A 23,495-nucleotide genomic window follows, 5' to 3' on the forward strand; every position below is an offset into this window, starting at 1 on the left:
GCCATTTCACCTGAGCTACAAAACCTACAGAAGATATGTTTTCAAAATAATATTTCTGAAAGATCAGTTAAATGGAAAAACAGAACTATGCCAATTAAGTGTTTTAGTATTATTTTGATATGTTAGACTATAATTAAACATTCACTATAGGTTTAACTTCTTTTTCTCTATTCTTTAATCTGTTATACAAATATTTCTGATTCAATAGCACCTCTTTGATAGCCAGAAACTGCTGCTATAATCTTGAACTAAGAAAGGAATTTAAAGTCAAGAATATTAATGTACCCCTGTAATCCTAGTGGTTGGGAGGCAAAAGCAGGAGGATCACAAGTTAAAAAGTCCAGCCTGGGTGCAGAAGAAGAAAGGAGAGAGGGAGGGAGCCAGCAAGGGAAGGAGAGAAAAAGGGAGAGGAGGAAAGGAGGAAGGAAGGAGGGGGACAGAAAGGAATTTAGGATAAAAGGAAGAAATATGCATTATTAAACACCTCTGTCAGCCTCTTATATATATTATCTCACAAGAAGCCATAATATCTCTGATATCATATGATTCCATTTTATAAAAAATAAAACTGGAAGCTCAAAGAGACTGAACAATCTTCCAAAGTCATAATTGGAATAATTTTCTAATTATGATTATACTAGCTAACATTCATTGTATTGCGTCATTGATCACTATAAAACTCTATGAGACAGATGTTTTGATTTTGCTTAGTTTACAAATAAGAAAGCAAAAGTTAGGAAAATTTTTTAAAGTCTTATAGCTAAAAAGTGAATAAGGTGAACCCACACGATCTGGTTCCAGAGCCTGCTTGTGAGTGCTGGCTCTTTCTCCACGCCATATGCCCATCTTACAAGGCCATCAGTTCTTTCCAGACACATGAAAGTCCTTAGAACAAGATTCTGCACAAAATTGGTGCTCAATGAATGTCACCATGAGACAGAATCTTTCTTGTTTTATCTAAAGAGTTCATACTAAGCAAAAAGATGAATTTTACCTATGTGATAATTTCCCACCACTGATATCTGAGTAGTACTAAGGCATGTAGTTCTAAAATCACCAAAAATAATTACAAAATGTAAAAGAGGTCAAGTTCAAGTGTCAGATTGAATGTATCCATTCCCCAGCATCCTAGCTTCGTTTAGTAATTTCACTTCTCTGAGCCTCACTTTCCCTTCCTGTAAGTGGGTTCTTATGAAGATTAAAGGAGATCAATAAGAGCTTGATGAATATTAACTGCTATCATTTCCATTTTTCATTATTGGGAAAATATTTCCAAGTAAAAGTGAAGAATATTGGTAGTCAATAAAATTTGGTTCTTTCAGACACTATGATGAAACTTTTGGAAGCTGAAGGTCATCTTTTTAAAACTTGATACCAACGGCTCCAAGGAATTCAAGCTTCAATGATTAATGCAATTAATTCATCATAGAGACATTCCCCACATTGTTAGTGCTCCTAGGCCCTGACATTTCTACTCTTCCGCTTTTCCCCCTCTCACAAGGAAGACTACCTCCATTCATCCCCACCGTGCAGTTTTCTTCAATCTCATGCCTTATTTTCTTTCCTTTTTTTTTTTCATTTTTATTAGGACATATTCATTGTACAGGGGATAGTCATTGTGACAATTCCAAGTAGGCTTACATTTGCATTTGATTAGATCCCCCCCACCATCTTCCCCTCAACCCCCTCCCTGCCTCACTTAAAACAGTTGCAAGGGGTTTCACTGTTCTATTTCATATATGTATATGAAGTCAATCAGCCATATTCTCTCACCTTTATCACCTACATCCACCCTCTCCCCTTCTACAAGTAACACACATACACACACACACACACACACACACACACACACACACACACACACTGTACCTATTTTACAGTCCTGTCTTTCGTTATTAATTCTAAAGTCAATGTTCAAAGGGGTTTCTTGATGTATCCCAGCTGTGAGTATACTTTACTTTGGTCAGTTCAACCTCTTCTGTTACTCTCCCTTACCCCTTCCTCCCACTCCCCATTATTCAGTAGCTTCAGTACACATTGTTATATGCTCTACCTGCACAGATGTAATGTATTTCGGTATTGTTAACTCTCTGTCATTCTCTTTTCCTTTCCCTCCTCCCCAAATTCATACAGTAGTTCCACTGTTACAAACATGTTCTATGTGTAAGTTTGTATACGGTAATATTTGTTTTTGTGTAGGAAAACATGCAGCCTTTGTCTTTCTGAACCTGGCTTGCTTCACTTGACATAATGTCCTCCAATTGCATCCATTTGCCTTCAAACCACATGGTGTCATTCTTCCTTATGGCTGAATATAAAATTATATATATCTCCATTCATCAGTTATAGGACATCTGAGTTGTAGGGCTTGGCTATTGTGAACAGTGCTGCTATACACAGCAATGTGCAAGTGTCACTACTGTATCCTGGATCATATGGCAGTTCTGTTTTTAGTTTTTAAGGTATCTCCATACTGTTTTCCATAGAGGTTGTACTAATTTGATTCCCATCAACAGTGTATAAGGTGTTTCACTGCATCCATGCCAGCATTTGGTGTTGATTTATCATGACTTATCTTTAACAATAACAAGTGCTTTAAAAATCTACTCTTATTCATACTCATAATTCCTCCTGCCTCAGCCCCCTAAGTGCTAAGACTACACAGATTCACACCATGTCAGGTTAAATATCCACTTCTTACTTCTGCTTTAGCTTCTGATTGGGTCCTGGCAACAGATATTATGGAACACAAATTCCTGTTTGTGAACACAAATGGCTCAACAGGGCCCTGCTTGGCTGCACAGTAGGAAAGGATCACTTTTTTTTTTTTCAATACTAGGGACTAAACTCAAGGCTTTGTGTTTTTTTAGGCAAGTGCTCTACCACTTGAGCCATATCCCCAGTCTGGGCCATTTTCTAAATCAGTAAGAAGTGACAGGTGTCAAGGACATCTAGGTTTTATGCTCCTCTTCTTTCACTTTTCCCTTTTTGTGCTATGTAGAGACAAATGCTGAGATGAAAAACCTTCCTGTCCCTTGAAAGAGACATAAAGTTGTAGATTGTTAAAATGTGCTTATCTTTCAAACATTTGGATTCAGATAAAGACAATTTACTAAAGCAACAATTTTTGGAATGTGGTCATTAAAAGAAAATTATTAGTAAACATTTTCACTCCTCATATTAACAAAATAATAAACGACATTGGTGAACTGATGTGTAACTCTTCAAGTTAGAAAAGTCACGGTGATGAGGTTCCTTACCTACAACAATGCCATAGGAAAAAAACAGGAAGTAGAGATTGGGGGCCAGGCTGCTCAACATCAGGCCTCCAGCCACCAAAAAGCCACTGAATATTGTGACCGGTCTTGCTCCAAAAGATGAGACACAGGCACTGCAGACAGGACCTAAAAAAAAACATTGAAACCTGCTCTTATTTAACAGTAACCCCTTCCCACAATCGCATCATACATCTAGCATAATTTCAAAACAATTTTTCCACCATAAGCTACAACAAAATAAACTGACAATACCGAGTACTTACTAGGTGCTAGACACCGTGCAAAGTACTTCACATACACAATATCATCTCATTTAAATCTTACTGCATCCCTGGAAGGTAGACATTATTGTTATAATTTTTTGATGTGGAAGTTGAGGAATGATAAGATCACATAGTTAAGAAATGAGGGTTCTGGAGTCAGACTGTTCAAATTCTAAGCTTTACTGCTGCTAGATGTTTGACCTCCCTCAGGGAACTGATTATTTGATCCCTCTGTGCTTTCTTCATCTGAAAACTGAGGTAATAACAGTAGCTACTTCATAGTGTTCCTTTACACTTTTGACACTCAGGCAAAAGTGATCATTACCTGGATTTGTTCTATGCATAAGAGGACAATTGTTGGTGTAACAGGATTTAAGTGATGGTGAAATTTTTTCACACTAGCACTGTGCCTAGAAAGTATCCAGAATTATGGAACTCAGCATATTAGAGATAAAAGGATATTAGATTTATTCAACCCAACAGTCTCATTTCACGTGGAAGGAAAGTGAAGTTCCATTGGTACCAGTGGGAGGGGGAGGGCATAAAGAAAGGGTTCAGGAGGGCAAATATGGTGGAAGCATCATGTATTCATGTATGAAATGAGACCTGTTGAAACTATTCTAAGAAGGGGAGGAGAGGGACAAAAGAGAAAGATAGAGGGGGGTGAATTTAACCAAGACATATTGTAAGCACTTTGGTAAATGTTAGAATGTACTCCCAATACAACTATAATACACTAATAAAGAAGAAAAGAAAATGAAGTTCCAAGAAGTTTTCAAATCAGTGGTAGAAGAAAGACCCAGGATTTGGAATCAAAGAGAAAGATACCCTTTTTTTTTTTTTTTTTTTGAAGATTAGCAAAGGTGGATTTAATAAAGCAGGACAAAGCAGGGAGAAAGGAACATAACCTGATAGGCAGTGTGGGGAGCAGAGAAGCTCCAAGAGAAGTATACTTTCATTGATTTGACTACAACATTTCAAGGTACAAATGATGACCTCCAATTTTCAAATAAAACATACCTGTTAAAGATAGACAATAGCAATAGCAAGTATTATTTAACAAGTATATGGAGGGAGCAGAGTTCTCTTACATTGCTGGCCTTATTTACTAAAGCTAAATAGCACACTGTAAAGCCTAGAAGTTTTGATTTTATGTATATACTTACTAGAAATATGACACCAAAAGTCATCTACATAAATGTCCATGGTAGAACTATTGTAAATAAAACCAAGATACCTAGTTGTTCGTCAGCCGTAGAATATATGAGTAAAGTCATGTCTATTTGTACAATGGACAATGAAAATGATCTACAACCACCTGTAACAATAAGAATGTCATCTCACAAACATATATGTTGAGCAAAACACACAAAAAAGTACAAACCATGTAATTCCAATTATTAAAAAAAATACAAAAACAGGCAAAATTAACCTAAAGTTTTAAGTCAGATTATGTTTTCCTTGTAAGGGTCTTGAGGTGAGTGATTGCATGGGTGTGTTCAGTTTGTGAAAATTCATCTAGCTCCACTGTGATGGCACCCTTCTGTGTATATCTTTCACTTCTTTTTTAAGCAACCTCAAACTGAAAAATGATAAGACTGTGAATGAATGATCCATTCACACTCTCAGTAGTACATGGCAGAGACAGGAGTCAGTGACCCCATTCTTACAATACCAGACACTCCTTTAAGCACAATGTAAAACCAGATGATAACCACCGAGATTATGACCACATAGCTCCTACTGCCTATGGCTCTCCTACATTCTTCCCTAGCCAGGAGCTGGCTTCTGCCATTTTCAGACCCTCTTATGTGAGCCAGCACAGAAAAGCAGACTGATAGACAGAGGGGAATATACTAGAGGAGTGTTTTTAATGGAAAAATCCATTTGAAAAACTAAACTTACTCAATAGTTGAGCTGTCTGTATACTCAATGAGAAATACTTAGATACTTCAAAAATAGAAATGGTAGAAGGGTCAAATTTCATAAATGGATTTCTGACAGCATGAAGGCATGACCCTGCTCTGCTTTTTTATCTAATTGCATTGACACTGACCATTAGTGTTTATAAATTTAACAGGGGCACAAAGATTATTATTACTATCATGCTTGACAAGTTTTATGCTGCATCTTCAAAGACTTAAAATATATGTTCCTTGATGCATGTCAGCAAAGAAACAAAGAATTGGGGTTTCTGAAGGTAATGAGGAAGGGTGATGATTTTGATAGTATATACAACCAAACTAGTGTTTTTAAAAAATATATATATGATATATTATCAATTATGTGATAAATTTTTAAATCATTTTTGCCTAACACGATTCTTTCCAAAAATTAAGCTTTAAAAAGAACTGAGCAAAAGTTCTTTGACATGAAAATGGTAAATTGGAAGTTACTGTTTTTTATTTCTGTATTTTCACACTGTTGTCTCCTGTTTACTTAGAGAAAAAAAATCTTTTTTGTGTGTGTGTGTTGGGTTTTTTTTTTTTATTCATATGTGCATACAATGCTTGGGTCATTTCTCCCCCCTGCCCCCACCCCCTCCCTTACCATCCACCCCGCCACCTCCCCTTCCCCCCCACTCCCGGCAGAAACTATTTTGCCCTTATCTCTAATTTTGTTGAAGAGAGAGTATAAGCAATAATAGGAACGAACAAGAGTTTTTGCTAGTTGAGATAAGGATAGCTATACAGGGAGTCGAATCACATTAATTTCCTGTGCATGTGTGTTACATTCTAGGTTAATTCTTTTTGATCTAAACTTTTCTGTAGTTCCTGGTCCCCTTCTCCTATTGGCCTCAGTTGCTTTTAAGATATCTGCTTTAATTTCTCTGTGTTGAGGGCAACAAACGCTAGCTAATTTTTTAGGTATCTTACCTATCCTCATATCTCTCTTGTGATCAAAGTTCAACCCCCTTGTTATGTTTGCCCTTGATCTAATGTCCGCATGTGAGGGAGAACATACAATTTTTGGTCTTTTGGGCCAGGCTAACCTCACTCAGAATGATGACATTTCATTCTTCTTCATGGCTGCATAAAATTCCATTGTGTACAAATACCACATTTTCTTAATCCATTCGTCAGTAGTGGGGCATCTTGGCTGTTTCCATAACTTGGCTATTGTGAATAGTGCCGCAATAAACATGGGTGTGCAGGTGCCTCTGGAGTAACCTGTGTCACATTCTTTTGGGTATATCCCCAAGAGTGGTATTGCTGGATCAAATGGTAGATCAATGTCTAGCTTTTTAAGTAGCCTCCAAATTTTTTTCCAGCGTGATTGTACTAGTTTACATTCCCACCAACAGTGTAAGAGGGTTCCTTTTTCCCTGTATCCTCGCCAACACCTGTTGTTGATGGTGTTGCTGGTGATGGCTATTCTAACAGGGGTGAGGTGGAATCTTAGTGTGGTTTTAATTTGCATTTCCTTTATTGCTAAAGATGGTAAGCATTTGAGAAAAAAAAAATCTTGATGCCAGTAATTAAAAGACAAAGAATTTTAGAGCTGAAAGAGGCCTTGAAATGGTCCAAATGTTTCATTTTTAAAATGATCAAGCTGGAGCTCAGAAAGATAAAGTGATTTTTGACCAAGCATCCGTAGCAGTCAATGACTGGTCTAAGGCCAAGGTCAGCCCAGTTTTCTTCCCAGTTGAAAAGTATTTCAATCAGTATCTTACTTCTTTTCCCAGAAATCAAGATACAAGAGAAAAACACCAGAGTACCTTTGTGAATATCTTACAGATTAAGTACTTTCACATCACATGAGAACATAACATTTTTGATCACTTAGAGCCAGAGTATGTATCGATTCTGTCTATGTACATTTCAGCCACAACAGCCTCATTAAGAACAGAGCAAAGTAAAACTGGAAGTGACCATCAAGTCACATCTGCAAGACAGGACACATTTATGTATTTAACTCTGCTATAATACAAGGTCTCCAAGATAACAATCATGTATGGCTCCTCAGAGCAGGACAAGTTTCAAGAGACAAATTAAATCAAAGGACTATTCTCAAGCAAGACTTCTTATGGTGGCCAAGTCTTTCACTTAGCAGAAAAGACCTTTGGAGCAAAAGTTAAATAATCCACAATATGAGTCAGTGGGCCAGGAAACTTTTAAGAAAAATAAACAAGATTTGCTAATTTTTTACCTTGAGATGTTTTCTAATGCAACAACCATCTACGATCACTCCTACTTTGTTAGAGAAGAAAGGATCTTTCAATAAGCAAATAGTAATAAGAATTTAATTTCAAAATAAAATACAAGAACCTCATACACACACACAACTATGATGATCTTAATGTTTATTTTGGCCTCACTGTAAGTTTTTCTTGAACTCACAGCTGTCTGTGTATCAATGTAAGAGCAATTTTTAATATCATTGGTATTGGTCTTTGAGAACCACTATTACTAAAACCACCTTGCATATGGGGGATTAATCTCAACTGCTGGATGAACTGAGATTACCTAACAGAGACAGCTGCATGGGTGCTGAGAGGTGAACAGCTCCATCCTCTCTTGGTACTATGTGGGCTCTTGAAAGATAATCTACCCTCACTCATAGCAGCATGGCCACATTTTTGGCACAATGCTGACACATGGCCTCAGAATAGGGAAAAATTATATACTGGGGGAAACAAAACTCTTTAAACCAAAATGAAGACTGAAGAAAGAAAGATAGGACTTTGAGAATTGTAACCTCTTAAATATAAAATAAAACAAAATAAAATATTTGGTTGTTAGTCTTCTGCAAGTCAGATTGATCAATATAGTTTTTCAGTCAGTGAGGGGAAGGAAAATGAAAACTCAAGTTCAAAAGTGTTTTGCAATGGTCACTGGTGAATTAGGAACGTGAAAAAAATGCTTCTAAAGAAGTCAGAAAATAAAGGATGGTTTACCTCCTTTAACCCTTTAGGGTAATTTGAAAGAAAACAATTTTCTGCTATTAAACTTCGTGTGAGGGGCTGGGATGTAGCTCCGTGGTACAGTGCTTGCCTAGCATGCGTGAGGCCCTGGGTTTGATCCAAGCACCAAAAAAGAAAAGACAAAAAAAAAAAAAAAAACTTCATGTGGAAGTAAGAGCACTTTCCTAGCATATGCAAGTTCCTGGGTTCAATCTCCAGCAGTAAAAAGAAAAAAAAAAAAGAAAGAAAGAAGGAAGGAAGGAAGAAAGAAAGAAAACAGAAAAAGAAAAAGTGTGAAGGAAAACACATTACTTTAAATTTTAAATTAAAAACATTTCCTATGCAAACCCTAACAAGTATCTTTGAGAAAGAAATTATTTTCTTTGGAAAATTAACTCCTCCTTGTACTTCTCTCCTCCAAAAAGTTTAGAGAAACCCAAGAACAGAAGGATGGTCAGGTCTGCTACATTGAAGCCATAAATGGCAGATGGTACAATGAGAGATAAAAATATAGTAGTATTTAGGTGGTAGACTTGCTACGCATGGATTTCCTCACCGTGGTAATCAGTTGTGCCCATTAGAGCCTTAACCTCTACCACAAATGAAGGAACTCTAGTGTGGGCTCCTCACTCCTTGTCCAGCTGTGATTGTGAATCTCAAGTTTATCATATTGAGAAAGAGAAAGGCACTGAGAAGTTTCACCCACTCAAATCCTTGAACTCTTCTATACTGACTGCCTTGCTGGTTGCTTGGTTTGGTGACCCTTTGCTCTCACTACTCCTGGAACTACCTGGTTCACAGGGAGCTAGTTAATTCAATGCAACAGAATCCTATGGGCAGCAGGAATTCAGGCCTTCTAGAAAGAGTTAACAATACTTTGGGCAAGTGCTCAAACCCAGCTCTCCCAGCACTCCCAACTGTTTCAGCAAAGGGCCTGGCAGCATTGACTCACTATATTAACCTGGGGATAAGTTTATTGGCTCTTGTTAGCAGTCTGAAGGCTGGAGGAATTAAGGACAAAAGTGAGGGAGACTGTTAAATCTGCTTTGAGTACAAAACTACAGAACAAAACACGTTCTGTTGTTTCAGCAACGAGGTTGTCTGAAATGTGACCCTACCCTTCTCCTTGAATTTAAAGAATGACATCTAGCCAAAAGGTATTTTAGTTCAACTTAAAACACTACAATACCCTGATAGTCCTTTAGTTCAGTTATGTTCTATTTCTCCTCCATTCAGGTTTCAACCATAGAAACAAAACCAACAGGAAATACACATTAGAAGATTTACTGAAAGAAACTGGGTTAAGTGATGGACTCAGTGATACTTGCCTAGGTAGTCAAGTTCAAGGTCTTACTACACATCAGGAAGGACAAACTGGAACTCAGGCATAGGCTGAAGCTACAGACCTTGGGCAGAATTTCTTCTGGGAAATCTCATTTCTGCTCTTAAGACTTTGGAATGGATTGAATTCAGCCCACTCAGATTATCCTGGATAAGCTTCCATCCCGAAAGTTAACTGATTGTAGACTCTTTTCACATCTATAAAATACCTTCACAGCAATAGATCAGTATTTAAATAACCAGGGAATGTAACCTAGCCAAGTTGACACATAAATCTGACTATCACTCTTCCCAACATAATCCCTCTCCTCCAGCCAAATTTAATTCATCAGAAGTGTCATCTACAATGCTGACACTAGGCCTTTACATTCAGGGACTTTGAATGGACTGTCCTCTCCCTGCTTATCCACTTGTGACAGTTCATCCTCCAATCTGGCCTACCTCAGACTCTCTCTGAGAGTCAAGGAAAAAAATCAAAATGAAGTAGAACTGGTTTGGAGCACTTAAAATGGTGTTGGGAGGCCATTGTTAATCAGATCTCAGATAAGCCCATCTACAGCTGAATCTTTGAACTGGGGACTGCAGGCACACCACCCCTGGATGCAAATTGATCTTTGAAATATCATTAACCTCTGCTGACTTTCTTATACAATGGATCCTTTGCCCTAACCTACCTAGAGACTAGTTTCACACCCAGTTCCTTCCATTCAAGAAAGCTTAACTTTTGCCAACGCCAACATAACTCCTGATAACAAATGAATTAATTTCCAACCCCCTTGCAGTTTAGAGCTATAAATACAGGCCACTATTTTGTAAAACCTCAGAGCACATTTTCAAGACTGCTCAAATCCGTGTTTTCCTAGACTACAATCCCAATTATCCCCAAATAAACATAAATTTCTTTGATTTCAACTAGGTTAATTTGTAAAGTCTCAAATTATTAGTTTCTTTCCTTTTTCTAGCTCTTCCCTGAGACTACAGACCCCATTAAGCATGGATGTGTCCCCTATCTTGGCATTCCGAGCACTATGACTGTATGTCATAATGATGAATTCATTTGCATTGAACAACCCAGGAAGTGAAGATACTCTACAGCAGCTTGATTTATCCCAAGGATCATCTGGACAAACAATTCAGACAAGCTGAAGTATTTTCTACTCAATATTTCAAGTTTCAAGGAAAAGCTATTAAGAAGGCTATGAAGAGTACAAAGTTGAGAACTGCCTATCTCTTCATAGTCCTAATATGCTATTAAAAGCTAGTGTCCAAACCTGACATTGTCAGAAATAAAGAGTGGGACTATAAATTCCAGATGCTTAAGCATAACCTTGGGAAAGTCTAGCTTTCTCTTCTTTCTTCCAAGAAATATTTTGGTCTTTCATCCTGAAGATTCCTTTTGCAGGTTGTACTGTTTCATTGGAATTATTTGGGAGAGTAATTTTATTTGTGAATGATTTCCTCACTAATAACTAATATTTATTGAACATTTACCATACACCAAGCATCATCTCAATTATTCTATACAACAATACTATAAGGTAGGTACTTTTATTTTCACTGCTTCAAAGATGAAGGAACAGGCCCTACCACATTAGAAAAACCTGAGCTCAGCTGTCCTGTTTTCCAGTGTACTGACCCGTAAGGGAAAAGTACATGAAAGTCAGAATTTGTATGTTGCTTCCCAAATACACTTACTCTGCCATGCCTTGTTCAAATCTAAAGTTCTGATAGCCTTGCTGATGCTTTGATTTTAGAACTTCTGACTGTCAGGAAGGTAAGACAATATATTTGAATTGTTTTAAGCAAAAAAAAAAATTATAAAGTTTTAGAGGTCAAACCATAGAATTGGTCAAGGGAGACATACTTTCCAGTCCTTCTGTGAACAAAACTGGTAAAGAAAATAGTTACTATTTCTCAGCTAATACACAGCTTGTCATATTAGAATTGACTGGAGACCTATAATTAAAATGCAGATTCCTGAGAACACGCCTTACCCCACCTCACTGATGAGTAAGAAATTGGCTTTTTGGACAAGCTCAGGTAATTCAAATACACACATGAATTTAAGAGAAAATAGAATGTGAATGTTGTGAAGCTCACCTTTTTGCAAAAAAATATAGATGTAAATGAACATAGATAGATAGATAGATATAGATAGATAGATAGATATAAATTCATCTTTTACCAAAATGGATGCAAAGATCTCTATTTAGGTGGGGGTTTTGTCACCAGAGGCCCACCAGAACTGGAGTCATAGGATGCATAATTTATCTTTCATGATATACATGGCACAAGAAAAGCCAGGCCTAAGTAGAAACTTACAGTAATCTACTTTATGAATAAAAAAGTAAAAAAAAAATGTATATTGGAGTTATCCAAAAAGTACAAACTTGAAATCTGAATAGAGAAGGCTTAAACCAGTTATAGCTCCCAACTAAAATAGCTTTTGAGAACTGGGGCTGCAGGTAAAGCTCAACGGTAGCAGAGGGAGCCTGCTTAGCATGCACGAGGCCTTGGGTTCCATCAGTAGCACCAAAAAAAAAAAAAAAAAAAAAATTTCATGTATTTTGGTCTCATCACAGACTAACTGAATTAAAATGTGAGGGTGAAAACCCAGACAAATATATGCTATAACTTTTTATAATTGATTATAACTATCTCTCTGGTTAAGAACCACTACTAACCATTTGAGTCACCAATACAAAATATATTTGTCTCACCACCAAGATAGTGAAATAGGGACTGTCCAAGCAGCACAAAGAAATCAAAGGGAAGACCTTAAAGAAAAGCAAGAAGAAATGTAAAAAACAGGAACCAATAGCCTATAAACTATTCAGTCTCTAGATGTGGGATCAATAACCACCAAACTGGCTTTGTGTTAAAAGAAAAACAGTTTTAATGCAGACATCATGTCTGACCTTCTAATCTGAACCAACATGACCAAGAAATTAAATAATCCTTGTCGAATCACCTTAGTCAAAAATAACCTGTGTAACCTTTTACCACATCCACCAGATTTAGTATAAAGCCCACCAAAAAGTCTGTCTCTGTGGAGAGGCCCACACTCCCTCTCGGGTGTGTACTTTCTCATGCTGTTATAAAACTTCCTCTCAATTCCTTACTTTGTGTCTCTTGGTGACAAGAACTTGGAAACACTGGGTAGAGGTCTCTATTTGACCTATCTCAGCCTTCCCCACTGGGAAGTAGTATTGAACTAAGAATCCTGTAGTTTCGTTTTGCACTGGGCCTAGAAATTATGTAGCCAGTCCTGCCTAAAAGTGAAGATGGCTGCCTCTGGCACACAAGACAAACGATCATCCAAACAGAAACATGGAGGAAGTGTAGAGCTGCAGGTCAATTTTCAAGGATGGTCAACCCAGGTCTGAGGCCAGCCAGTTTGCCATCTTCTAGATCTCAGCTACCCTCAACCCTTTCCTATTACGGGAACAGACAGAGTGAGAAGAAGCTTTGTTCTCCAGCCATGTGTTAAAGGAGATATCATTTCAATTATCCTCAGCCCTTGCTGGGAGCCAGGGTAATTACATTTCTGTTTAAGTATCTGCCCATAAAAATGGTGATCAGTTAGAAACCATTTTAAAAACATTCTCTCCTCTCCTCACCAGGTTTTTTCTACAAAGCACTATTTTCAAATCCCTTTATTAACTTATCAATTATCATCTACTTGTACTTTGACAGCTTTACAAATAATTCCTATTTTGAAAAAGTCTTCTAAACAAATCTTGGGAAAACTTTTCCTGTTTCTCTTGAGTCCATAATTATTTACTTGAGTCCAGTATTATTTTCATTTGTTTAGTTATGTTTAGTTATCTGACATGCCCAGATGATCTGGCATTGTTTTTCATGTCTTGTGTTTCTCTTGTCTTGTTTTAATTTGACAAGGCAATGCAAGATTTGGAAGCAACCACTTTTCTCCACAGAACTCTCCTTTAATATCCAAGAGACATAACATATTTAAAAGAGTGACTAATGCACTTTGTATTAAGCAAACTTTCATTAATCCACGTTAGAACTCAAAAACCTTACAAAGCACCACATTCAATGTCCCTGTTTTCTCCACAGAAGTAGGGATTGTGTTAGCTGGGATTGTTGGCTCAATCTGTAATCCAGCACTCAGGAGGCTGAGGCAAGAGGATAATGAGTTCTAGGCCAGCCTGAGCTACACAGCAAGGCCCTGCATCAAAAAACAAAAACAAAGGCTGAGGATGTAGCTCAGCATGCCCTAGATCCTGGGTTTGATCTCCAGCACCTCCAAAAAAGAAATAGAGATTGTGATTTGCTCAAGGAATCATGACAAGTTCACAGCACACAGGAGTAGACTCCAAGGCTACCGACTTCATCTATGTTACCATCTTAGCTCATTTGTGCTTTAACAGTGTCAAGTGAGTTAGAGTGGTGATCACTAAATATTACTGCAGAATTCAAACTATGGCCCCAGAAACTCAAGTAACACTTTAAATTAATGGCAAAATAAAAATCTACTGTTCTCTCTAAAGATGATAGAAATCACTATTGTATGATATGTAACCATTTATCAAAATATTATTTATGAAGGGCATTCTAACTACAAACCATATCTTACACATAATCCTATATGAAAAGCCTTGATTGTGAGACAGGACTACGCTTGGCTTTGTCATCTTTTTCCAATGAAGTTGTAAGTGTAGGACATGTGATTTGACCCAGTGTACTGAATCAGAGAGGAATAATCAAGAGCTTAGAAGATTACTTAGCATCATCGGTCCTGTGATCACCAACATAGCTTGGACATATGTGGCATACTACCTTCATCTCCGTGGTTCATTTGTACTTATGGATGGATGGATGTCCCTCACTAGACAATGAGCCCCTTAAAGGCAGGACCCACATGCTTGTAGTTCATCTTTTCATTTGCAGCATCTCACACACTGCCTGACACATAGTAACAGATAAATGAATAAAGAAATGAATAAATGATTGACTGGTTTACAGAATTCCTGTACTTTCACATAGATTTATTACAGTGCAAGAGTGGTACTGCAATCTCAATGACAGCAGAAAAATATACGAGGTCTTAAAACTTTAAAAAGCCTTCTATGCCTTGTTCAATGTTAATGATGCAGCAAATGTAATTAAATGATTAAAGAGTAAGGAGAGCCATACATTTATCCACTTACTTGCAAGCAAGCCAACTCCACTTGCTAGAGATCCGACCCAGGCTGTTTTTCCTTTCCCTTCACCAAAGGCATCCAACCATTCTATGTACAAGACTCCAACGGCTAATGGGGATCCGTAACATAGGAACTGGGTGAAGAAGGAGACAACCACAATCACCCAGCCCCAACCACCATCAGGTGACTTTTTATATTCCATTTTAAGGTGAAATCAAGATGGTGTCTCTGGAGGTCCTACCAAATAAAACACACAAAAACAAAAAACAGAAAAGAAAAGAACATTTAAAGTGTGTCACAGGAAGTGTTTTGAATCAAAATATCTCCTCCTAAATTAAAATATTAAAAGATTCTCCAAGCAGAAAATGCCACTGACATATAAGGTAAACTTTTAAAATTTCACTTATGGTTTGCATAAATCATGCATCCACTGTACAAAATCATTTTGGTGTTTTTTTAATTAGAATATAATAGCTATACAAGGGATAGATACATTGTAACATGTACATAGGTGCTTATAATATATCTTATTTAGATTTACCCCCTCCACTGTTCTCCCTCCTCTACCCTATCCCCTTCTTAGAACTACTTCGACAGGTTTCATTCTTCTATTTTCACATATGAATATAAAATACATCCACCCTATTTACCATCATTCTCCCTTTCCTTATGTCCAGCTCCCTCCCACTGGTACCAACCCCTGGAAATTACTTGTTTTACCTTCCTGTCCTTCTTTTTTTAAAGAGTATATTGATAGTCCAAGGTGTGTGGGGGGTGCCTTTTGACTGTCAAAAAAGATTTTTTTAATTATAAAAAGGCACAGAGTGAAACTGTTTCCCAACCTTTACCCCCTCCGTGAAGTTCCCAAACCCAACCGGAGGGAAGCAGTGATTTTAGTTTCTTAGTTTTCAGTTTCTTAGGCTTCCCAGGAAGCAGATGATCAACAAGAAGGCAACTTATCAGGACTGTTTGTGGGTCAGTACCACAGAAAGGAGCAGAGGCAGAGGGAGCAGATAAGCGGCATGCAGTTCAAAAGACGTTTCTGAAACTGGGATCTTCTTCAGGGCTGCCCCAGAGCACCCTCATACCCCCATGCTGGTCACTCATTGCATGCATGTCACTCAAAGAAGGTGTGTTGACCTCACGTAAGGTAGCTCCTTTTGAAAGAGGCAATCACGTCCCATAAGGGCGTTCAGTTCAGGGCCATCTGCCATCAGCCCTGCCAGCAGCTGGAGCAAGGACTTAAGTGTTCGTTCCTGAAGAGAGCCTAGGCTAGGATTGGCAGCAGAGTTTCTTTACACATGACTGAGCAAAACCAAGCAAGTGTTCTTAGAGTTCCCTCTTTTTTAGCAAGAAGCAGCATATTTTTGTACAAAACATTCTGCACCTTATATACAGTAACAGTGTTATCTCATTTTGAATTTTATAACTTTAATATACTTCTTTTTTTCTTTACATTAAACAACAGCACATCCCAAATGATGTTAATAAGAGCATATATTTTTGTCTATTCCTGACCTTAGTGGGAATGCCATCAAATGCCACAGTGCTGCCCCTGGGGCTTAGATAGGTTTATTTTACAAAGTTAAGAGAGCATTTGTATTTTTCTGTTTTTGAGTGTTATTATAAAAATGACTTATTATACTTAATCAAGTGCATTTTCAGTGAATAGGAACTGATAAAGTGATTTTCCCCTTAAGATTTTTAGCATGATAAAATTTATATTTTCCACTATTGCAGCATTCGTGAATCATTGGATTAAATCTGCTGTGGTTATTTGGACTATGACTATTTGACTATATTGGTCTATTTTAGGGGGAGGGATTTTAAAATTCATAAATAGAATTTATCTATTTTTGCTTTAAAGTTTTACTAGATTTTGGTCTCAAAATGGTAAGTTTTTTAAAAATGAAAATTTACCTTCTTTTTCTAAGTGTTGAAAAAGCTTACATAGCAGTGGATTTGGAGACCTAAGGCCTGATCTCCATGTCCCCTACAGAGACACTTCACCTATACCTCCAGTGTGTCCTCACAACTAGAGTTTTATAGTCACTTTCGACAGTCTCCTTTGTCTACAGGTTTTGCCATGCCATTCCTTTGGCTGAGGTTTCACCAGATAAAAGGCAAATACTGTAGAAATATCACTCATCCATTCATGCATCTCCCTAATTAGATGACAATGCATTTGGCTACCATAAGAGAGTCAGAGCTACACCCATCAATTATCTGGGCTGTAGTGAATTTCTTCACTTTGAATTCACAGGACTGGGAAAAACTCATGTTACCACTTGACGTAGGTCATTGTTAACTTTTGACATTGAATAACTGAAAACTAAAAGATTTCACAATTTGTGCACAAAACTGTAGAGCCTAAAATCCAGGTACTCAAGCAATACAATTGTGTTATCAGAATAATTTAAATAATTCAATAATTTCCAGATATGGAAATCCTTTGAAATAATCAGATAAATCCCTCTACCAGAAGTCTACTGTCTCCAGTTCCTATGCTGTTATAAAAGTAAGAAATGTAATTCTATTTCTTCTAACGACAACTTAGTACTTTATAATTCCTGTTCAGAATTTCCTTTATGGACAATATAGTTTTAATTCCCCAAACTAGATAACATATTACAGAAACAGCTAAACATCTGATGAGACTATGAAGTTTTGTAAAGACATATGTCTATGAGATCACTCATCATTTAAATCCTCAAATTACAGCACTTAAGGGAAAGTGCACACTGACATAGACAGATCAGCAGAATCATGGAGAAAGTCAGGATTTTCTGGAAATGTGATGGTGAGGAAGATTATCTCCCTTGTTAGTCTTAAAACCTGAATTGACAGCAATTCCTTTCTACACCAAGTACCTCTGCTCTATCTTGTTTTGTCCTGCCTTGCCTTAGGTGACATTTCAACAACTAGGACAGGAGCTGGAAAAATTCTTCTCACAATAAATATTTAGCAGAGCAAACCTTTGAAATAAGAAGTGCCTAAGTATACCAACTTGGACTAGAAAAATAAGCCTTTATGGAGTTGACTAACACGTCTTGACCTGCCATTACCTCACAATTTAAGATCCATGTCATCTCAATAGAAGATGGTGGAAAATAACATTTAATGATTTGTTTTCCTCTTACTCCTGTAGTTTCCTTTATTGCTTAGGTACCTCTCACCTGCTATTTCTCTCATAGTCTATTCTATAAGGTGATTTCAGAAATAGGTTAGTCTTCTGTGTTAGTTTTTCATAGCTGGGACAAACATCTGAGAAAATAAAGGGAAGAAAGACTTATTTTGGCTCATGGTTTCAGTCCCAGTTCATGCCCCCACCGAGTCCCCTAGAGGGGAATTTCACCCTTTTTAGACTTCACCTCTTACATTTCACCACCTCCCAATAATACTATAAATCTATCAAGGGATTAATCCTTTGATAAGTCAGAGCCCTTAGGATTCAATCACTTCCCAAAAACTTATCAGCTGACAGCCATGCCCCCAACACATGAGCCTATGGAGGATATTTTATAGGCAAACAATTACATCTTCATTTCCCCCTCTTTGTAGTGGTACTTAATTTCCTCAAAGGGACATAGTTTTCCCCAATCTGTGGAGGATTGGTGGAACTGCCCATCAAGGTTTCTTGACTTTGACCAATAAAGTGGCATATGACCCAAGAAAGATTAGTAGGACCTGTCTCCCAGGAATCTGAATCTTGAGTGAAATGTTATAAGGAAAGTCAAAATGTGTCATGTTGATTGCTTTCCATGCAAGTGTGTTGAAAAGATCCTCTGTCAGCCATACTACTGATCCTATGGATATCCCCAAGCTGGTTTTTCTAGCCTTCAATTTTTATAAGCTAACCAAATAAATTATTGTTTAAAGTTACTTGGTATTCATGTTTTAACTTCCAACAGAATAAACATATTCATATTCAATATTGAATATTGAGTATTCAATAAATTTTTGTTATTTTAACCATCCACATCCTACTTAGTCACATTTGGGTCAAAGCTGAGGAGTATCGTAAGTGTATAGTCAGTGAATGCACTGCTCTAGTTAGGATCTTAAATGTCCCCAGAGGCCTATGACGTAGTCCCCAGCTTGGTGCTAACGGGAGGTGGTAGAAACTAAGAGGTGGGCCTAGAATGATGTTTTTTGGTCATTGTGAGCATGCCCTCAAAGGGGATAATGGGTCCTAGTCCCTCCTTTTTCTTTCTCTTTTGGGGCTTAAATAGGAGAGTGGTTTTGCTCCACTTTATGTTCCCACTATGATGTGTTACCATAAATCCAAAGCAATAGGTACAGCAAATCATGAGCTGAACCTCCAAAACTATGAGTCAAAATAAACTTTTTCTCATTATAAGTTGATGGTCTTGGGTATATATTACAGTAACGAAAAGCTGACTAGCACATATGACATTTTTTTGAAAATTTTTTATTATTCCCCTTCTTCATATCATATGATAAATGCTCTTATGTGGCATTCTTTCTAATAAAAACTTCAAATTAACTGAAATTTCCACTAAGTCCATTTGTCCCGGTGATTACAAAAACGCAGCATGACAATGTGGTTTTGATTCAAAATGCTTTTTGATCACTTAAAATTGAAATTATATTACACTATACTAGAGAACTGGAAGAAATACAAGGCATGGTCAACTGCCCCTAAAAGCTCCTTTGGCTCAGTTAGGAAGGTAAGGTCAGTACACATAGGAAGCACACAAGAGAATATGAAGTTAGTGCCAACAAGGTGGATATATAGTGAATATTTAGGAATAGAGGGAAATGAAAGCAATCAAGGTGGAGCAGGAACAGAAGGCTCTTAGACTAGTTTTAAAGAAAATGGGGAGATATGTAAAAGGGAGTTCCAGACAAGAAGAACGACATGACCATAGGTGTAGAAGCAGGATGGCAGGATAGGTTTAGTGGAGATGAAGAGGGCATGCTTCATAGGACTCACAGAGAGGAACAGAATTAGAAGAATGGCACCCTCAGTTAACTATTAAGAAGGATCTCTTCCAAGTAGCCCATGCTTATAATCCAACATAGGACTCTCCACACTTTATATAATAAATCCTAACACTAGTAACCTTTTAATAGTATAGAAGTGATGTATATTTTTCCTTAAAAACTAACAAGATCTGTAAATACCAGATGTATTTATAGGTGTTATATTATTTGGGCTAATGTTCCATGAGTATATTCAAAGTTTGGGGTCTTATTCATATGTTTGTATGAAAATATGCTGCTTCTATGAAATTCACACATTGTAACGCATCCTAGTAAATTTGGAATCTCTCTTAAGTGGAGTGTTTGAACCAGGACTCTGCATGACTAGACAACTTATAAAACTCAAAATCAAAAATGCCCTTGAAAGGTTATTTGAAGAATATTACAATTTAGAGCAGTTTTGTCAAACTACAGAGTCTGGTAGGATATCACTAAATTACCTTTAACATACATTCTAAATGTATTTTTAACTTAAAAATTAAATGTTTCATGGATTGTGACCCTCCCTAGGAGAAAAGAAAGAGCATTAAATAAAAACAACCATAAGCAAATACCACTATGCAACAAAATTGGATTCTCATTAGTAGATGGGATAGCGTGCTTCCTAAAGCTGGAGTTTGTTTTCTTGAAGGTAAAGCACAGTCGGCAAGTTCCAATCACTTCCTTCAGAAAATGAAAAGACTACTGATGTAAGGCTACATTTCACTCGCAGTAAACCTTGAGCTCCAGTGCCTTAGGCTGCATTTACCAGCCAATCATTTGTTTCTCACTCCTTTGAGCCAGGGTTTGACTCTGTAGCCTACACACACCTGGAACACACAATCCTCCTGTCTTGTCCTCCTGAGTGCTGGGATTACAGGCATTCACCACCATGTCCAATAAAGTGTTTTCATTTTTTCCCCCAGGTCTAGGGATCAAACCTAGGACCTTGGAAAGAATAGGCAAATGTTCTTCTACTGAGCCTAGCCCCAACCTTGTCCTCAAGACTTTACACTGGCTGAAAATTTCCTGGATAGGGGCTGTCAGTATCACATACTTGATATTTATATTGGCATTTAATATTGACACGGAAGCTTTCCATTCCTGAAATGTACATATCTGTACTGTACTGATCTTTTCCAAATACAGAGTAATTTATAATTATTTACTCTTACTTTCATTGACAGTTCACTCTTGTCCTTATCCCTCCCCACAATCATTTTTTTCTATTAATCCCTTTTTGAACATTTATAAATAATAATGTTCAAACAAGATTTGTAAATGCATTTTTCACTTGATATATGAAAGGAGGTGAAAAGCAGCATATTTTTATTCAAATCTCAATCACTATCCTGGTGCTGACACACTTATTTTAAGAACCTACAATTATGTGACTATATTCTAGGGAAAAACAGTTTATTTTCGTCTTGATCACTAAATCAAGTGAGGTGTCAAAATCTGTATCAGGCTAGGTGTGACAGTATACATCTGTAATCCCAGCACCTACGAGGTTGAAGCAGGAGAACTGCAAGTTTAAGACCAGCCTGGGCTACACAGGGAGACCATCTTGAAAAAACAAAAAGAGTGTCTAATTTGCACTGGGTTTCATGACCTGCCATCAGCTTCATTTAGTCTTACTTAGCAGAGAACTAAAACCCTAATTTTTAAAAAATTTTTTTTCTTTTATTATTCATATGTACATACAAGGCTTGGGTCATTTCTCCCCCCTGCCCCACCCCCTCCCTTACCACCCACTCTGCCCCCTCCCTCTCCCCCCTACCCCCTCAATACCCAGCAGAAACTATTTTGCCCTTATTTCTAATTTTGTTGTAGAGAGAGTATAAGCAATAACAGGAAGAGACAAGGGATTTTGCTGGTTGAGATAAGGATAGCTAAACAGGGTATTGACTCACATTGATTTCCTGTGCATGGGTGTTACCTTCTAGGTTAATTCTTTTTGATCTAACCTTTTCTCTAGTACCTGTTCCCCTTTCCCTATTGGCCTCAGTTGCATTTAAGGTATCTGCTTTAGCTTCTCTGTGTTAAGGGCAACAAATGCCAGCTAATTTTTTAGGTGTCTTACCTATCCTCACCCCTCCCTTGTGTGTTAAAGCTTTTATCATGTGCTCATAGTCTAATCCCATTGTTGTGTTTGCCCTTGATCTAATGTCCACATATGAGGGAGAACATACGATTTTTGGTCTTTTGGGCCAGGCTAACCTCACTCAAAATGATGTTCTCCAATTCCATCCATTTACCAGTGAATGATAACATTTCGTTCTTCTTCATGGCTGCATAAAATTCCATTGTGTATAGATACCACATTTTCTTAATCCATTCGTCAGTGCTGGGGCATCTTGGCTGTTTCCATAACTTGGCTATTGTGAATAGTGCTGCAATAAACATGGGTGTGCAGGTGCCTCTGGAGTAACCTGTGTCACAATCTTTTGGGTATATCCCCAAGAGTGGTATTGCTGGATCAAATGGTAGATCGATGTCTAGCTTTTTAAATACCCTCCAAATTTTTTTCCAGAGTGGTTGTACTAGTCTACATCCCCACCAACAGTGTAAGAGGGTTCCTTTTTCCCCTGCATCCTCGCCAACACCTGTTGTTGGTGGTGTTGCTGATGATGGCTATTCTAACAGGGGTGAGGTGGAATCTTAGTGTGGTTTTAATTTGCATTTCCTTTATTGTTAGAGATAGTGAGCATTTTTTCATGTGTTTTTTGGCCATTTGAATTTCTTCTTTTGAGAAAGTTCTGTTTAGTTCACATGCCCATTTCTTTATTGGTTCATTAGTTTTGGGAGAATTTAGTTTTTTAAGTTCCCTATATATTCTGGTTATCAGTCCTTTGTCAGATGTATAGTTGGTAAATATTTTCTCCCACTCTGTGGGTGTTCTCTTCAGTTTAGAGACCATTTCTTTTGATGAACAGAAGCTTTTTAGCTTTATGAGGTCCCATTTATCTATGCTATCTCTTAGTTGCTGTGCTGCTGGGGTTTCATTGAGAAAGTTCTTACCTATACCTACTAACTCCAGAGTATTTCCTACTCTTTCTTGTATCAACTTAAGAGTTTGGGATCTGATATTAAGATCCTTGATCCATTTTGAGTTAATCTTGGTATAGGGTGATATACATGGATCTAGTTTCAGTTTTTTGCAGACTGCTAACCAGTTTTCCCAGCAGTTTTTGTTGAAGAGGCTGCTATTTCTCCATCGTATATTTTTAGCTCCTTTGTCAAAGACAAGTTGCTTATAGTTGTGTGGCTTCATATCTGGGTCCTCTATTCTGTTCCACTGGTCTTCATGTCTGTTTTTGTGCCAGTACCATGCTGTTTTTATTGTTATTGCTTTGTAATATAGTTTGAAGTCAGGTATTGTGATACCTCCTGCATTGTTCTTTTGACTGAGTATTGCCTTGGCTATTCGTGGCCTCTTGTGTTGTTTCCATATAAATTTAACAGTAGATTTTTCAATCTCTTTAATGAATGTCATTGGAATTTTTATGGGAATTGCATTAAACATGTAGATTACTTTTGGGAGTATCGACATTTT

The 23,495-nt window shown here is 37.4% G+C and overlaps 1 protein-coding gene across 4 annotated transcripts in view; it reads right to left on the bottom strand.

The window, feature by feature from the left end:
• Positions 1–23,495, bottom strand: part of Slc16a9 (solute carrier family 16 member 9) — a 50,542-nt gene that overhangs the window by 12,494 nt on the left and 14,553 nt on the right. For 3 of the 4 annotated variants that reach the window (XM_074078907.1, XM_074078908.1, XM_020181749.2), the window contains exons 2-3: positions 14,960–15,190; positions 3,261–3,404 (exon numbers count right to left, since the gene is read on the bottom strand). In XM_074078907.1, the coding sequence (XP_073935008.1) occupies positions 3,261–3,404; positions 14,960–15,155 (340 nt within the window). In that variant the 5' untranslated portion in view covers positions 15,156–15,190. The remainder of the gene's footprint in view (positions 1–3,260; positions 3,405–14,959; positions 15,191–23,495) is intronic. The other variant, XM_074078909.1, reaches the window with a different exon arrangement.

This window comes from Castor canadensis, chromosome 7, assembly GCF_047511655.1.
Source record: "Castor canadensis chromosome 7, mCasCan1.hap1v2, whole genome shotgun sequence".
Taxonomy (NCBI): domain Eukaryota; kingdom Metazoa; phylum Chordata; class Mammalia; order Rodentia; family Castoridae; genus Castor; species Castor canadensis.